Raw genomic sequence first — 17,609 nt, 5'->3', positions numbered from 1 at the left:
TGCAGTGAGCCAAGATTGCGCCACTGCACTCCAGCTTGGGCGACAGAGCGAGACTCCGTCTCAAAAAAAAAAAAAAGCCTTGTATGAAATGATGGTAATAGAGGATAGGCTTCCCCCAACCCCTCTTCCCTTTAATGTCCTTATTGGCTAAAACAAAACGTCGTTGAGTCCTGAAATCCCAAACTGGGGGCCTTGAACCCCAGGCAAAGGCCAGATAGGCGGGCTCCGCGCGTTTGCAACCCAACCCCGCAGGCAGCCGGCAGGGGTCAGGCGAGCTCCACGCGACACCCGAGCTGCGTCTGGCGAGCCAGTGCTACGCTCCAAGAAGCGCGTTGCCTCGAGGGAGAGGGTCAGATGAAGGACTCTGGACCTGCCCTAGGCTGGGGGTCGCGACAGATGACCACCTGGGTCTTAGGTCCCAGCTCCCACCCGGCAGGCAGGGGACTGGGAACCTCTCTCCAGACCGCGCGGTGCGTTTACACCAGGTCTGGTCCCATCCCACCGAGGGCAACTCACCTTACTGGTCTTCTGAAAGGGGGCCCTGCGCGAAACCTTGCCTCCTGCACTCGGTTGTGCAAGGATCAAGGATCTCAGACTTGAGAGGGTTACATGGGCAAGGGATTGTTATCACTAGATTATATGGATTTAGAATTAGGACTTAGGCTCCTGGGGAAGCCTGCTTTAGGACCCAGATGGTGGTTGTAGAAGATTGCCTTGTAGAATCACCCTTGGGGATGTGATTAGGTCTGGGGCAGGATCTAGGAACCTGCATTTATTCCAGGTTGCCAAATTCTGATAAGGGGTGTGCTCAAACCACGCTAAAAAAACATCCCAAGGTTCTGTTGCCCTCCCACAGGGCAGGCAGCATCAACAGCAGCGGGCTGCCCTGATAGTGTGACCTGCCTAAAATTGGAGTGGAATAAGAGCCAGCCGCAGGAAGGAGCAGTGCTGGCAGCTGGTGCTGCAGATTTGCCCAATGCATGTAGGAAACCAAACACGCCCACAAGAACCAAAGTAGACGTGCCCCTTGTTCTTCCATTTACCACTCAGGCTGCATGGTTCATTTTGTTTTTTTGCTTTTAATTTTAAAACATTTATTTTGCTTCACATATAGAACCAGGAAAGAAATCACCTCCCCAAGTCGACAGGGCTTAGATAGACTGGATGAAGCGCCCCATTTTGCCACATTGTCTCCAGGCTGGTCTCTCCAGCCACACATTAAGCCAGCAAGATGGCCCTTTTAGTCACATTCATCTCCAACACAGCAGGGAGCAAGACAAGGAAGTGAAAGGGATGGCCTATGAGCCCAGGATCTTGCCCTCAGGATGGGACTGAACTGGGGTTGGTGAGGAGCCCACCCCACCTGTCTCAAGCCTCAGGCTAGGAACAGCACTTGGCTGCAGGCCAGGACCAAAAGCCAGGATAGGCGCTGAGAGCCAAGAAAACCAGTTCCCTCTTTTCAGAACTCAGAAGGGGTGGAACAACCCAGACCCATTCCCTTCTCAGATCACACTCTATCCAGACTGCTGTACAGTGGGCCCCAAAGCTGGAATTCTCAGAACACCCCCATTTTTGCCACTAGCAGATCTGGATTCTAATTCGTTTTGACCTTGAGAAAGTCAAATTGTATTGATCTTTTTAAAAACATAGGGGCAGTTTTCAGAAATCTATAAGCTTCCTTCTAGCTGTAAGAACTTAGCACTCTGGGCTCCCTGCTTCCTTTAAAACTCACTGGGAGATCTGGGAAAGGGAGGCTGAGACCTCTATCCTAAGGGCTGATTTTACCTTCCTGTCCCTCATGAAAGAACGGGCTGGAGGACAGGAATAGGACCTGGACCAGCCACTCTCCAAGGACACAAGCTGGATCTAGACAGGAAGCAGCGGCAAGTAGATTGCTTCTCCCCAGATAGGTTTGCTTCACAATATATTTAATACAAAATGGCGGCAGCCACTGTGCAGTTATAACAAAATTAGCCATAGGGTATCTGGAGAAATGTACACAGGCAGCCTCAGCTGGAGTCAGGCGAGCCAACTCTGGCCTGCTCGGGTAGGGCCTATGCCTGCTGCCCAGTCAGCTATGGGTGGTCACATGGCCAGGACTGGATGGTGCCCGTGGCAGGGTGGTGCACAAGGACTCAGAGGTGCTGTACAGGAGGAGCCAGTCTTCCAACATCACACAAAAGCACGCTGTCCTCTGCTCTGCCCCCCTGCAGACTCAGCAGCATGTGTGTTCATTTATTTTATTATTATTTTTTGAGACAGAGTCTCACTCTGTTGCCCAGGCTGGAGTGCAATGGCGCAATCTCAGCTCCTGCAACCTCTGCCTCCTGCGTTCAAGCGATTCTCCTGCCTCAGTCTTCCGAGTAACTGGGATTACAGGCGCGTGCCACCAGGCCTGGCTAATTTTTGCATTTTTAGTAGAGACGAGGTTTCACATGTTGGTCGTCAGGCTGGTCTCGAACTCCTGACCTTGTGATCTGCCCGCCTCGGCCTCCCAAAGTGCTGGGATTACAGACGTGAGCCACCATGCCCGGCCTATTATTTTTTGAGACAGAGTCTCGCTCTGTCGCCCAAGCTGGAGTGCAGTGGTGTGATCTTGGCTCACTGCAAACTCCACCTCCCGGGTTCAAGCAGTTCTCTGCCTCAGCCTCCTGAGTAGCTGCAATTACAGGCGACTGCCACCACACCTGGCTAATTTTTGTATTTTTAGTAGAGACGAGGTTTTACCATCTTGGCCAGGCTGGTCTTGAACTCCTGAACTCGTGATCCACCTGCCTCGGCCTCCCAAAGTGTTGGGATTACAGGCGTGAACCACTGCGCCCAGCCTATTTTTCTTTCCTTTTTTGAGACAGAGTCTCGCTCTATGGCCCAGGCTGGAGTGCAGCGGTGTCATATTGGCTCATTGCAACCTCCACCTCCCGGGTTCAAGTGATTCTCCTGCCTCAGCCTCCTGAGTAGCTGGGATTACAGACGTGCACCACCACTCCTGGCTAATTTTTGTATTTTTAGTAGAGATGGGGTTTCACCACGTTGGCCAGGCTGGTCTTGAACTCCTGAGTGCAAGTGATCCACCTGCCTTGGCCTCCCAAAGTGCTGGGATTATAGGCACACACCACCCTGCCTGGCCAAGCAAGCATATGTGTTCATAAGCTGCTAGGAGCTGATACCTCTAGAAACTGGAAGAAACAAGGGCCAGGTTTTTTTTGTTTTGTTTTTTGAAGAGTTTTGCTCTTGTTGCCCAGGCTGGAGTGCAATGGCACAATCTCGGCTCACTGCAACCTCCGTCTCCTGGGTTCAAGTGATTCTCCTGCCTCAGCCTTCTGAAGTAGCTGGGATTACAGGCACCCACCACCATGCCCAACTAATTTTTTTCTATTTTTAGTTGGGATGAGGTTTCCACATGTTGGCCAGGCTGGTCTTGAACTCCTGACCTCAGGTGATCCACCCACCTCGGCCTCCTGAAGTGCTGGGATGACAAGCGTGAGCCACCACGCCTGGCTAGGGTAGGTTTATTATTTTTTTCCCCCAGAAAAGAGACTGAAAGTTGAATTTGCCTTATCCAAAATGCTTGGAAGCAGAAGTGTTTCAGATTTTAGGATTAGGGATACTTAACCTGTACCAAGTTCCAGTTCATGGAGAGGGGCCATGATTCTGCTGTGCTTGAGCAGAGAGATCTCCCTGCCAGAGGCTCACCCAAGAGAAAGAGGTGGGTACCTGCATGCCCCCAGGTGCCTATCCTGGGAGGTGGGCTCAGAAGTTAGAGAGCAAGGGCACAGAGTCACCAAAACCTGTCCCAACAATCCCCAGACAATATGCCTCCTGCTGAATCCCTTTTAAATCACAGAACACTAGTCGTGGCACAGGCCCGGCTGTGAGGCCCATGATGCTTGGGAGCTGTTGTGGAGAAGTCAACCTCATCCAGAGGCCAGAGGGCTGACAAGAGCAGCTGGGCAGGAGGGCCTGCTGTGGGCAGGATGGGAAAGCCGCCACATCTCTACTTCCCAAGAAAGGCCACTAGGTGCAGGAAACGGGGGCGAAGGGTCTCAGGACTAGTGAAAGTCTGCATTGAAGGCTCTGCCGATGACCAGCCGCCTCACCTCGCTGGTCCCAGCCCCTATCTCATACAGCTTGGCATCTCGAAGAAAGCGGCCCATGGGAAAGTCATTGATGTAGCCATTGCCACCTGCAACCAGGGTTTGGGCAGAGAAGAAAGGAAGTGATTGACAGTGGGCAAAACAAAGAAAGCAAACAGAATGCCAAGTATATAGAAACAGGCCACAGGAGGAGAAGGTGATTAAAGAAAAGCAGCAAAAGGTAGCAAGAGGGAGGGGTGTGGGGAATACACTAGTCCTTCCTTATCCTTGGGGGATACATTCCAAGACCCCAGTGGATGCCTGAAACCGTAGATAGTACCAAACCCCATATATATGTTGTTTTTTTCCCTATACATACATACTTATGAGAAAGTTTAATTTATGAGCTAGGCATAGTAAGAGATCAACAATAATAACAAATACTAAAATAGAACTATTATGACATGCCAGCATCACTACTCTTGCAATTTGGGGCCACTGAGCAAAATAATAAGAGTTACTTGAACACAGGCACTCTGATATCAGGACAGCTGATTGGATACCCTAGGTGACTACTAATGGGCAGGTAGCCCACATAGCATAAATAGGCTGCACAAAGGGACAATTCACGTACCAAACATGACAGAGCAGCATGGAACAACACTTCAAGCTATTCAGGATGGCGTGGATTTTAAACTTATGAACTATTTCTAGAAATTTCTATTTAGCTTTTTTTTTTTTTTTTTTTTTTTGAGAAGGAGTCATGCTCTGTTGCCTAGGCTGGAGTGCAGTGGCATGATCTTGGCTCTCTGCAACCTCCGCCTCCAAGGTTCAAGTGATTCTCCTGCCTCAGCCTCCTGAGTAGCTGGGATTACAGGCGCGCACCACCGCACCCAGCTAATTTTTGTATTTTAGTAGAGATGGGGTTTCACCACATTGGTCAGGCTGGTCTCAAACTCCTGACCTCAGGTGATCCACCTGCCTCGGCCTCCCAAAGTGCTGGGATTACAGGTGTGAGCCACCGCGCCCGGCCTTTTTTTTTTTTTTTTTTTCCGAGACGGAGTTTCACTCTTGTCACTCAGGCTGGAGTGCAATGGTGCAATTTCCGGTCACTGCAACCTCCGCCTCCTGGGTTCAAGTGATTCTCCAGCCTCAGCCTTCCAAATAGCTGGGATTACAGGCTCCTGCCACCACACTCGGCTAATTTTTTTTTTTTATATTTTTAGTAGAGACGGGGTTTCACCATGTTGGCCAGGCTGGTCTCGAACTCCTGATCTCAGGTGATTCACCGGTCGCAGCCTCCTAAAGTGCTGGAATTACAGGTGTGAGCCACTGTGCCCAGCCAGACATTTTTTTTCTTTTTTTTGAGATGGAATCTTGCTCTGTCACCCAGGCTGGAGTGCAACGGCATGATCTCAGCTCACTGCAACCTCTGCCTCCCGAGTTGCAGCGATTCTCCTGCCTCAGCCTCCCAAGTAGCTGGGATTACAGGCATGCATCACCACGCCTGGTTAATTTTTGTATCTTCAGGAGAGACGGGGTTTCACCATGTTGGCCAGGATGGTCTCAAACTCCTGACCTCAGGTGATCTGCCCATCTCAGCCTCCCAAAGTGCTGGGATTATTGGTGTGAGCCACCGTACCCAGACCCATTTAGTATATTTGGACCTTGGTTGACCACACTAACTGAAACTGTGGAAAGAAAAGCCGAGGAGAAGAGGGGACTACTGTACCTTGTTGGGGGTAGGGTGGGCAAGAGGTTGTGGCTGAAAGGCCACCCAGAATGCTAAGGTTACCAGACAAAGAAAGAGGGGTGCCACTGACAGGCATGGCAAATGGGGATGAGAGGACGCCGGCATAGCAGCTCAAGGATTCAAACCTCAGCTGCTTGGCTTGAGTCTGTGCTCTTAACCACCACACAGCATGGAAACAAGCATGGTCTACCTCTGAGACATCTCCCTTTCCCATTTCCTAGCGTCTATGAGGCAGGGAGGATGAGTGGGGGGTGTTGCCGAAGGCAGCAGCAACTCCTGGCATCTAGCAGTTTTCTCATTTGCTTTCCATTTCCTCCTCGTAACTGGGACAGAAAGAGCCCGAAGGTCCCAGCTCAGCTGGGCCTAGCATAAGCACATAGTGAGGAGTGGAGAAGTGGAGAGGAAACTGCTTTTTTTTTTTTTTTGAGACAGCCTCTCGCTCTGTCACCTAGGCTGGAGTGCAATGGTGCAATCTTGGTTCACTGCAACCTCTGCCTCCCGGGTTCAAGCGATTCTCCTGCCTCAGCCTCCCAAGTAGCTGGGATTACAGGCATGCATCATCATGCCCGGCATGGGGTTTCACCATGTTGGCCAGGCTGGTTTTGAACTCCTGACCTCAGGTGATCCGCCTACCTCGGCCTCCCAAAGTGCTGGGATTATAGGTGTGAGCCACCACGCCCGCCCCGAAACTGCTTTCTGAAGCAGCCACAGGCCCTAGGAGTGAGGGAGCCCTGGGAGTGGGAAGTGGGGATCACTCACCAAAACACTGAATGCCGTCCAGGGCTACCTGTGTGGCACACTCAGCTGAGTAAAGGATCACACCTGCACAGTCCTACGGGAGGAAGCTCAGGTCAGCTGGGCCCTGCGAGGCACGCAGACAGTAAGTCCCAGCAGCTGGCCCACTGCCCCCGCCTCTCCCCGACTGAGGCTGGCCCTCACCTTAGCAGTGCAATGGCCCTCATCGCAGGCCTTGGCGACATTGTAGACATACTGCCGACACGCCATGAGGCGGGTGTACATGTCAGCCATCTTCCCCTGCATCAACTGGGCACAAAGGGATGTCACAGGTCAACATGCTGGAACACTCTCAGTTACCAAAAGCAGGTCAGCAACGGCAACAAGACAGCCAAAGATGAGGAAGCAGGGGCATGGAGAGGAGATGGGATTTACCCAGGATGATGGAGATGGAGGCAGCTGTGGGAGTTAGGGCCAGAGAGTGGCTGTTCAACAGCCCGCATTACACCCTGAAGTGGCCATCACTGCCTCCGAAAGGCATGGCTCCCAAGGCACCATTTACTCCAGCTTATTACCTTCCAGCAGCTTCTTCGGACCAGAAGGTCTAACTACAAATAGCAACCTCTTTCCCTTCTGCCCCCACAACCTGCACGCTTTGCTCTCCAACCTTACAATGTCTAGTTCATCCACCTCGCACAGGAATCGAGGTGGCAATGTGGTGAACTTCCTGATGACTTCCAGAGTCAGGCTGCATGCTGAGGAAGCCTGCATTCCAACCAGTCAAGCTCAATTTGCTAGAGGAGACAGTAAATATCCATGGTGCCCACCTCACTTCCTCTCTCTTTTCAAAGAAAACTTTAGCCCAGTCGAAGAGTACGTGTCAGCAAAAGCACTCGGCTCACCTGGAAGTGGCCGATCTTCTGGCCAAAGGCTTCCCTCACGTGCAGGTAGGGAATGGTGTGGTCCAGGACCGCTTGCATGAGCCTGTCAAAAAGGAGAAAGGCCCCGTGGGCACCTCCTCATCCCACCACCGGGTGTGGTGGCAAAATGCTAGCGTGGGAAGGCCAGAATCCCAGGGAGGAGAAAAGCAACTTCAGGAAGTCTTGCCACAGTTACGGCACTGATTGACCAGAGGTGCAGGGGCGTGACAGCCCAGGTGTCGTTTCACAGCCGAGTAAGCCACCCTGCTCCTCAGGCCTTTTGTCTGTTACTTAATGATATTTCCCTGCTGTGGGAAGAAATTCAACATGGGAGAAGGAGGTTCCTTTTGTCTCCCAGGAGAATGCAGGGCCAGGAGGCAGCTCCCTTTGGCCCTGCAAGGGGAAGGCTGCTGCTGCTCATGATGGGTCACCTGCTGAGGAGGCCGACAGAGCCCAGCTTCCCCCAAGCCTCACACTTACCCGAGAGGCCCCCCGGCCAGCACCAGCCGTTCCAGGTCCAGCCCACTCATCAGCACGTAGACACCCTTATTCTCATGGCCCAGGATGTTGGCAGCTGCCAGGATAAGTGCTGGTCAGAGGGAGAGAGCTGTCCACAGCCTCCTCACTTTTATCAAAGGTACTAGATTTGGAAACATGGCTCTCAAGTAAGGCACTAAAATATGTCACTTGACCTTTATTCAACTAAGGTTCCAGGTGAAAGAAAAGGATCAAGTGAACCCCTTCCAGTCAGAAGTGGAGCTGCCAGGACTCCCACCCCATCCACGAGGCCAACCACAAAGCCCAGGGTTGTTAGATCTTTCCCTTCCCTCTCTGGACTCCCTTGGATGGGAAAGAAGAAAAGTTAATTGGTCTAGAAGTCACCCAATCCCTCCCTGACTGTTTCTACACAGGCACCTATAAAGAAACCAGAGAATTACTCTTTCCCCCAGGTGGAGTCAGCTCTGGTCCAATGTCACCTCCCTGCAGGGTAGTCCATGAAAGCTTCTTTGTCCAGGAGACAGGCCATTCAGAGCTAGAGACAGAAGCTGCTGAGCACCTCTCCACCCAGTAAAGCCAGGAGACTGGATGGCCTTGGGAGGTGTGGGCAGGAAAACGAGTTGACACTACTGACCTGCCTTTAATGCTAGCTGAATTTTTTCCTGTCAACAAAGAAGGAGCTGCACAGCTCCCCCTCCCTGGATGCTCCCTGTAATTAAAGCACACTTTTTTGGGCTGTCGGTGATAGGCATGGTACATGGCTGAGGCAGACAGCAAACCTAACTGTTGATCAAATCCATGCCCCTGGCCAGGCACAGTGGCTCAGGCCTATAATCCTGGCACTTTGGGAGGCTGAGACGGGTGGATCACCTGAGGTCAGGAGTTCGAGAGCAGCCTGGCCAACATGGTGAAACCCCATCTGTCTCTACTAAAAATACAAAATTAGCTGGGTGGTGTGTGCCTGTCATCCCAGCTACTCAGAAGGCTGAGACAGGAGAATCACTTGAACCCAGGGGGCGGAGGGTGCGTGAACCAAGATGGCGCCATTGCACTCCAGCCCTGGGCAACAAGAGCGACACTCCATCTCAAGAAAACAAAAAAAAATTAGCTGGGCAGGGTGGCGCATGCCTGTAATCCCAGCTACTCGGGAGGCTGAGGCAGGAGAATCACTAGAGCCCAGGAGGTGGAGGCTGCCGTGAGCTGAGATCACGCCACTGCACTCTAGCCTGGGCAACAGAGCCAAGACTCCTTCTCAAAAAAAAAAACAAACAAACAAACAAAAAAAAACCCCAAACAACAAATCCATGCCCCTGGTCTGGTTAGTACATGATGGCTGTGCTGGCTTTCCCACAGTGCTCCACCATGTCACATTTCAGTTACACCTCGGGGGAGAAAATACTCATACTCAAACAGAACTGTCTTCTCTCTACTGAGTCTGGCTTCCATCAGTGGATTCAGATGTTTTGTTTTGTTTTTTTTCTTAGCATCATTAATGCTAAAAATGAATAACTCATTTTTAAAATATTTTACAAAAACGTGAGTTAATGAGTTACTCACATGCAGTGGATGGGCGAAAGTACAGGAAGACTGCAGGACATCAGTGGGAAAGGGTAGGTCTGACCCTTCTCCTCCGGCTACTGAGTACAGACCCTACGTGGAGTGTGTGATGTCAGTCAGGCATGCCGCTGCAGGGCCCTGGCCAGGAAGGAGCGCTGTCCAGCAGCCCCAGTTCACAGCCTAGCCACATGTCACTGAAGCACTAACAATGCCAAGCCTCTCTAACCCAGAGGCTTTCTCAACTTGAGAACAGCCAGATCAGCCTGGAAGGGAGTCAGGAGAGGGGCTCCCCGATTCTCGCTGCTACTTACCAGGAACCTTGCAGTCTTCAAAGATTAGCTCACAGGTGTTAGAGCCCCGCATCCCCAGCTTGTCCAGCTTCTTAGAGGTGCTAAAGCCAGGCATACCCTTTACAGGAAACAAAAGGTGATCCTGGTTACAGAATAACCCCAAGGGGGCCTGGTAAAGTAAAGGCCCCTGGGAAGAAGGCACCCACCTTCCTATTGAGTCCCTGTACCTGCACAGCATGGCAGCATCCTAGTCCTATGCTCCCCCCAGGACCTTCCGGTGCTAACGCCCCAGATTGATCCCAGCCTCCTCTGCCACTAGCTTGTGTTCTCCCCAGTTCTCATGGGGACAGTTCTTTCTCAATGATATGCTCAGTTCCCTGAGCCCTCCTGACCCCTCTGGCCTTATTTCCCTCCCCCAGGGGACATTACTTCCAAGACACTGTCACCAGCCCGGTCAATTCCCTTATTCTCCGTTGTTCTCCTGTCTGTACCCAAAGGGATCCCACTAGGACTGAACTGAGCCCTCTGTGCTTTGACCTGGACTACTGGGTTGCAGCACATTTTGGCAAGTGCCCAGCAAAGTGCTGGCACATGCTGCCTTCAGCCTGTAATGAGGGTGGCATCACACAACCTTGAGATTTCCAATCTCAGCCAGGTCCCTACTGCTCCAACCCTAGACAGCTACTTTCCCCCTCTCTATGGAGGGTACCGCAAACCTTTACAATACTCGTTCATGAAACTCTCTGTCAACTCCCCCACCCGTGGCCCCAGCCTTCACAGGGCCTCTGGCTTCCTCCTTATGATCGTTAGGCAGGTGGTTCCTGCACCATCACCTGTAACCCATCCTTCTCTCTTCTGCCCCCACTCACCATTGTGTTCTGCCCACTCATTCCCACACTTTTCAATTTCTCCCTCTATTTTCTTTTTTCTTCCCTTTTTTTCCTTCTGACCAAAAAATCTGCTCAGTTCTCTCATTTCTAAAAACAAACCCAAACTCCTAACTTTTCATTTGAACTCCTGCTCTGCTTCCTTCTTGCTTCTGTTGTCAAGGTTGTTGCAGGGGCAGTCTCCACTTGCATCCCACCCACACCTCAGTCTCCCATGGCCACACTCATCAGGTCCACCAATGGTACCCTGACTGTCATGTCCTGACCTCCTTTTAGTCCTCCCCTTTCTAGATCTCTTTGTGTGGCCTGGTGCTGAGGACGGCTCCACCGTCTTCAGAAGTGACCCATCTGCCCTGGACTTCCTGGACTTTTGGTCACCCTCCTTGCAGTCTGCTTCCTGCCTCACCCCCACCTCTGGGGGCCTTGCAGAGCACACAACACTGATTCCATTTGAGATCAGTGAAGGGGCTATCTCTGGTACCACTGTCAGGAGGCAGAAGCCTCCCTGGCCCTGCACCCACCTATACTCACCTTCTCCACAATGAAGGCTGTGATGCCCCTAGAAGCTGGCACAGCAGCCAGATCTGTCTTGGCATAGACAATCAGGACGTCAGCATCAGGGCCATTAGTGATCCAGAACTTGTTGCCATTCAGGATATAGTGATTTCCTAAGGGCAGGATGTTGGCTATTTGCTCAAGCCATCTTGGCCTGTCTCAGCCAGGCCATAGACCTTCTGCTGAGCAAGAAGCTGTCCACCTTTGAGAAAGTTCTGGAAACCCAGCAGGGGCCACCCCCAATTGTTGCTCCCTCACCCTGATAATGTCTGTACCTCTGCCCATTTTGGCTCCCAAGTTGAAAGTGGCCTCACCTTTCTTTTCCGCTTTGAGCTTCATAGAGACAACATCAGAGCCTGCATTGGGCTCACTCATGGCCAGGGCTCCGATGTACTCACCACTGATCAGCTGCAAGGAAAACCCCCAACAGGCCTTGTTACAACCTCGGAGTACCCTAGAGCAGCTCACTGGTACTGCTTCTTCCTGTCCACATTACACCCCTTCAAATTTCTCTCTCAGACCAGGGTATCGGTAAAGTTCTAGAAGTCTCTTCTAAGCCCAATAGCTACAAGGCTGAAAATGCCTCTCCTTTTTCCATTCCTATTGCAAAGGAAGCTAGTCCTACTCTTCCATTTCTTAGAGTTCTCTTCAAATGTTGTCTGTCTGTTGTTCAATGCAAGGGTTCTGGTCCTATTTTTATTATTTTTGGCTCAAGTATTTTAAAGCAATCCATGGCCCCTTCCTAACCACATTTGGTTCATGGCAGCATGCTACAGAAAGCAGGTCTGACTGGCCCCCAAGGGGAGAGGGTATCTTATAGTTGGTGGTTGCACTGTGAGATTAGCGTGTATTACATTTCCATTTCCTCACCTTCGGGAGATACTTCTCTTTCTGGGCCTCATTCCCATTGCGTACAAGCTGGTTGATGCAGAGGTTGGAGTGGGCACCGTAACTGAGCCCCACTGCTCCAGAAGCTCGGGATATCTCCTCCATCACCAGCACATGCTCCAGGTAGCCCAGGCCAGAGCCGCCATACTGAACTGTGAGTGGTGTGGTACAAGGGAGTGGAAAACGCAGCCCAGATTAAATCGGGACATTCATTAAGAATCTCACATTGGATGGCAGAAGGGAAGCACCTTGTAGCACCTATTCCAAATTCTCTCTAGCAACAAGAATAAGCTGATACCACAGACCTGCTTACAAGCTCACTGGACTGGTTTTGCCTGCTGGTGCTAATCAGCTGAGGGGTGATTCAGAAGGCAATCATTGCAACTCCTGCTTTATCCCAGACAGACTTCTTGATGAAGTGAACAACCTGAGCACCCACTACTCAGAAAGTTACAGAAATGCAGAGGCAGATGAATAAATGAAGAAAGAGGGCCTGGAGAAAAACAAAGGCATTGGGGTGGAGGTGGTGTCCAAAGTACCAAGAACAGATACAAAGCCAGAGGATCTGATATGTCTGCAAAAGGCCTAAGGAAGATGAGATTTTATAGCATAAGGCTGAACCCAAAAGAAGCAGGACTGGAGGCCGGGCATGGGGCTCACGCCTGTAATCCCAGCACTTTGGGAGGCCGAAGCGGGCAGATCACGAGGTCAGGAGATCAAGACCATCCTGGCTAACACGGTGAAACCCTGTCTCTACTAAAAATACAAAAAATTAGCTGGGCATGGTGGCGGGCGCCTGTAGTCCCAGCTACTCGGGAGGCTGAGGCAGGAGAATGGTGTGAACCCGGGAGGTGAAGCTTGCAGAGAGCCAAGATCGCGCCACTGCACTCCAGCCTGGGCGACAGAGTGAGACTCTGTGTCAAAAAAAAAAAAAAGAAAGAAGAGCAGGACTGGTGACAGGACAGGAGAGCCACAGCCTCAGGGACAATCTTGAGGTGAGCTGTGCAGCAGAGGGCAGATGAGATGCTGGCAGAGAATTTCAGAACTCCTCATAAAATATACGGTTTTTCCTTGGCAGCAGATCCAAACTCAAAGTGGCTGAGACACCTGATACCACCCCCAGCCCTGCTGGGGTCAAGCCTAGCAAGGTCCTATACACATGTTCACTCTGACCAATAAGTCAGGCTCGTCCTAGGCTCTAAGGAAACCTTGACCTGCCCCTACAACTGCAGGAAGGAAAGCCTGAAGGCAGGTGACATTAGAAACAGCCACGATGACATCATGCAGAAACCAGAACTTGTAACCAGCTTTCTTTTTCAGGTTCCCTTAAAGAGTTTTCATCTGATTTCTTTTCTTTTTTTTTTTCAAGAGGCGGGCTCTCACTCTCTTATCCAGGCTGGGGTGCAATGGTGTAATCATGGCTTACTGCAGCCTTGAACTCCTGGGCTCAAGCGATCCTCCTGCCTTGGCCTCCCGAGTCGCTTGGATTATAGGAGCCCACTACCACACCTGGCCATGTTCATCTGATTTCTAACTGCCTCTTTCTTCCGTAAAATACAATCTGATTCAGAAGCATATTGTCTGCAGGGAATGGGGTGCATAAACCCCCAAAACACAATAGGAGAGTCTTGCTTATGAGTACTCAGCAGCCTTTCCCCCAATGCTTTTACATTAAGATGGTTTCAATTAATCTTCAAATGGTTTCATTTTATGAAAGGTGATATAACTTTCTAGGATGTAAGGAGAAGTATATTGGGTTCCACTCATACTCTCATGCCCAGAGTGAATACAGGCCCAAGCAGGCTGGGCTTTCTTTTTTTTTTTGAAACGGAGTTTTACTCGGTTGCCCAGGCTGGAGTGCAGTGGCATGATCTCAGCTCACTGCAACCTCCGCCTCCCAGGTTCAAGCAATTCTCCTGCCTCAGCCTCCCGAGTAGCTGGGATTACAGGGATGTACCACCATGCCCAGCTAATTTTGTATTTTTAGTAGAGACAGAGTTTCTCCATGTTGGTCAGGCTGGTCTCGAGCTCACGACCTCAGGTGATCCACCTGCCTCGGCCTCCCAAAGTGCTGGGATTACAGGTGTGAGCAACTGCGCCTGGCCTAGGCTCATCTCTTTACCGGGCACTGCAAGCCAGTCTGGGCCTCTTTCAGAGGTTAATAATATCCAAACCAGAGCCTGCCAGCTCCCTGCCTTCTCCCTCCGGACAGCCTATTAAACACATCATCTGGCCACCTCACCTGGAAGCCCAGATAGACATCTCTCTCCCCTGCCCAGCCGCCACCCTACTCCCCCTGCCATCTGCTCCCAAATGAGCTCCAAGGTTTAAGCAGAAGAGGACACAGGCAGTCCCTGCTGGGACACACCTGCCCAGAGTGTTCCTGCCGAGAGGCCACTGGTAGGACAAAGCTTATAGGGATTAGGGGAGGCAGTAAGACTGAGGTACTATGAAGACAACCACTTGACCCAGAGTTTTCTAAACTTCCCAAATCACCTGGGTGAGCCTATTAAGTATGCAGAGTTCAAGAGTTGGACTGATCCTGATCCAAGTGAGCCACAATGACCTAATTAATCCCTCTGCCTTCTCCACATCACTGTCTAATAAATTAGAAGAGTGTCCTGTTCTCTGGGCTGACAATCAATGGGTGCTTTCACAGGTCCAAAAGATGCAGTTCTGGGTTTCTTTAAGCACAATCTTTCCCTTCCCTTCCTGCTTCTTTTGGGAACTGTCTTAAAGGGCACATAAGAAAAGTTCTTTTTAGGGAAAGACACTATACTCACCAGGGGCTGTGATGCCCAATACGCCCAGGTTCCCCAGCTGCTTCCAAAATTCCTGCCAACAGAATGGAGTGGAGTGGAATGAGTGTTGAGGGGAAGGCAGCCAGTCACATGTGGCTGGAACAATGAGACCCAAACACTTCAGAGAGAGGGGCTGCATTCTTAGGCTTAGGCTTAGAGGCTTCATTTACCAGAAAACTGTGTGAGCTCTTCCAGGCAGCAGTGCAGCTCAGCCCCACTCCCTGACTGCCCCCCACTGCCCGGGCCACCCAACTCACTCGCAGGTTCTTGAACTCATTGCTGCGATCAATCTCCTGGGCCTTGGGGGCCAGGTGCTCCTGAAGGAACTTAGCCATGGTCTGACGAAGCTAATAGGAGAGAGGTAAACAGATGCCACTGCAGACAGCATCTCCACTACCCAGGCACATTCAAGAGAAAAGGCCACAAGTAACTTCCCCAAACAGCATCAGACTGAAACTGAGAGGCCTCAGTAGTTTATGCCTCCTCAGAGATGATCTTCACCCCTCTTTCTTAAGGTCTTCAGCCTAGACAGCTTGATGGTGATTTTTAAAACGTCACACCCTATGTAAAAATCATTCCATTGGTTTCCACTGTACTTAGAATAAAACACAAGCTTCTCACCCAGGCATACTAGGCCCTGCAGGAGCTGACCCCAGCTGACTCTCCTAGCTTCCCCATCACCTTCCCACCTCTCACCCTCTGTGCTCCAGCTGCATTCCAGGCAGCCTCCAGATCTCAACAGTTATCAGGCTCTTTGAAGCCCCTTAACCTTTGGGTCTGATTACCCAAAGAGATTAGAAACTCCTCTTGGCGGCTGGGCATGGTGGCTCATGCCTGTAATCCCAGCACTTTGGGAGGCCGAGGCAGAAGGATCACCTGAGGTTGGGAGTTTGAGACCAGCCTGACCAACATGGAGAAACTCTGTCTCTACTAAAAATACAAAATTAGCCAGGCGTGGTGGTGCATGCCTGTAATCCCAGCTACCTGGGAGGCTGAGGCAGGAGAATCACTTGAACCCGGGAGGCGGACGTTGTGGTGAGCGGAGATCACGCCATTACACTCCAGCCTGGGCAACAAGAGTGAAACTCCGTCTCAAAAAAAAAAAAGAAAAGAAACTCCTCTTGCCAGGAAAGCTTGAGAACAGGGATTGAACCCTTTCCGCCTGAGGTGGTTCACAGAAGCTCTGAGCGCTCGCTGGATATAAACATAAACTACGGAGTTGCTGGGAGGCTCATACCTCTGCTAACTCCATCCAGCTTCCAAGTGAAGCCTCAGGAAGGACTCTGGTTCTGCTCCATTTGTAAATACTTCTTTGTCTTCTTTTCTATTTTTTATGAGATGGGGGTCTGGCTATGTTGCTCAGGCTGATCTCAAACCCCTGAGCTCAAACAATCCTCCCACCTCGGCCTCCCAAGGTGCTAGGATTACAGGTGTGAGCCACGGCGCCTGGCCTCCAACTACTTCTTTCAAGTACTTGTTCAACTTTTGTGTTTTGACCTAATGGGCTGAAGAGCGACAGGAGAGCTCACTGTGGCTTTTTAAAACCCCCAAACTGTTTACACAAAAAAGACTCCCTGGTGATTACGATGATCACCCAGGTGTGAGAAGCATACCTCAGACTGTTCAGGTGTAAGTGACCTACATACAGATTGAGGGCCCTTGTGCCACAAGCGGTAGGTAGCCTGGCTAATCCTCCACCAAAACACCATCAGTCTCCCAGGAGCTCTCCCAGCCTCGACTCCTCCTCTCTACTTCCAGCAGTGCTGTCCCACGGTCTCAAATCTTCACTCCACAGACGTAAGGCTGAGGTCAGAGGACTGGGCCCGAGGTCGGAGGCCCCGCGTCCCGCCCCCGCGCTGGCGCTCCCAACGGCCCACGGGCAAAAGCCAAGGCTGGGTGGGCGCTGGGCCGATGGGGACCAGGCAGGAAGGAGGCCTTGGGGCCAGGAAGGGTGTCAGTCTCCTCACCTGCCTCTGCTCCTCGCTTAGCCCGTTGATTGCATCGTCCACGGGCAAAAGCGAGTGGGCCCGCTGGGAAACGAAGCCGGCAGGCGGCGGCCGCATCCTCCAGCTCGCCACACGCCACCCCAGCAGCCGAGTCGCAGTCGCCATCTCTGCCCTGCACGAAGAGCCAGCGCTGCAACTGAGCCAGCTCTTAGCTCCACCAATCCAGGCTTCGCAGCCTTGCAAACCGGCGAGAGGGTGGGTCTGCAGCAGCCAATCACCTTAGGCGGCCCGCCGAGGGCGGTGCTGCCCTTGGACCGCACCCGAGCCAATCAACCGTGATCGCCTGCCAGCTTCCAGCTAGTGCAACAGCCGCAGGCCGAGTGGCCCTGCCCCCAGCGCTGGAAATGCTGGCGTGCTGCCTAGGATGAGTGTTTTTAGGGGGGTAGAAGAGCAAGTGTTTTTTTCTTTTTATCTCCCTGCGTTGAAATAGCAGCCTCTAACTGCGGAAATCTCTCTGTGGGAAGGCAGAGTGTGGAAACAGCAATCAGAAAACTGCCCACGTGCCCAGTAAATTGGTCAAGCATCTCTGGAATAATTAAGATCGGAAAAGTAGTGCTTGCTCTAATGTGCACACTGATTATAACTGAGTACATCTTGCTTTATTATATAACAAGGTTTGTAGATTTAGATTCATGTTTTATGGGAA

General features: G+C 51.5%; 1 protein-coding gene across 5 annotated transcripts in view; it reads right to left on the bottom strand.

Moving 5' to 3' along the window:
- Positions 1-17,117, bottom strand: part of IVD (isovaleryl-CoA dehydrogenase) — a 30,666-nt gene extending 13,549 nt beyond the window's left edge. For 2 of the 5 annotated variants that reach the window (XM_054450264.2, XM_054450262.2), the window contains exons 1-11: positions 16,925-17,116; positions 15,215-15,304; positions 14,940-14,991; positions 12,139-12,308; positions 11,583-11,676; positions 11,245-11,381; positions 9,848-9,944; positions 7,962-8,055; positions 7,464-7,545; positions 6,766-6,870; positions 6,586-6,658 (exon numbers count right to left, since the gene is read on the bottom strand). In XM_054450264.2, coding sequence (XP_054306239.1) covers positions 6,586-6,658; positions 6,766-6,870; positions 7,464-7,545; positions 7,962-8,055; positions 9,848-9,944; positions 11,245-11,381; positions 11,583-11,676; positions 12,139-12,308; positions 14,940-14,991; positions 15,215-15,304; positions 16,925-17,068 — 1,138 coding nt within the window. In that variant the 5' untranslated portion in view covers positions 17,069-17,116. Of the gene's footprint in view, positions 1-1,059; positions 4,184-6,585; positions 6,659-6,765; positions 6,871-7,463; positions 7,546-7,961; positions 8,056-9,847; positions 9,945-11,244; positions 11,382-11,582; positions 11,677-12,138; positions 12,309-14,939; positions 14,992-15,214; positions 15,305-16,570 lie in introns of those variants that run through there. The other 3 variants (XM_054450260.2, XM_054450261.2, XM_054450257.2) reach the window with 3 other exon arrangements.
- Between the last annotated feature and the right edge of the window lie 492 nt (positions 17,118-17,609).

The sequence above is a fragment of the Pongo pygmaeus genome, chromosome 16 (genome assembly GCF_028885625.2).
Source record: "Pongo pygmaeus isolate AG05252 chromosome 16, NHGRI_mPonPyg2-v2.0_pri, whole genome shotgun sequence".
Lineage (NCBI taxonomy): Eukaryota > Metazoa > Chordata > Mammalia > Primates > Hominidae > Pongo > Pongo pygmaeus.
The sequence above is the reverse complement of the archived record's forward strand: the minus strand, read 5'-3'. Positions and strand labels throughout refer to the sequence as shown.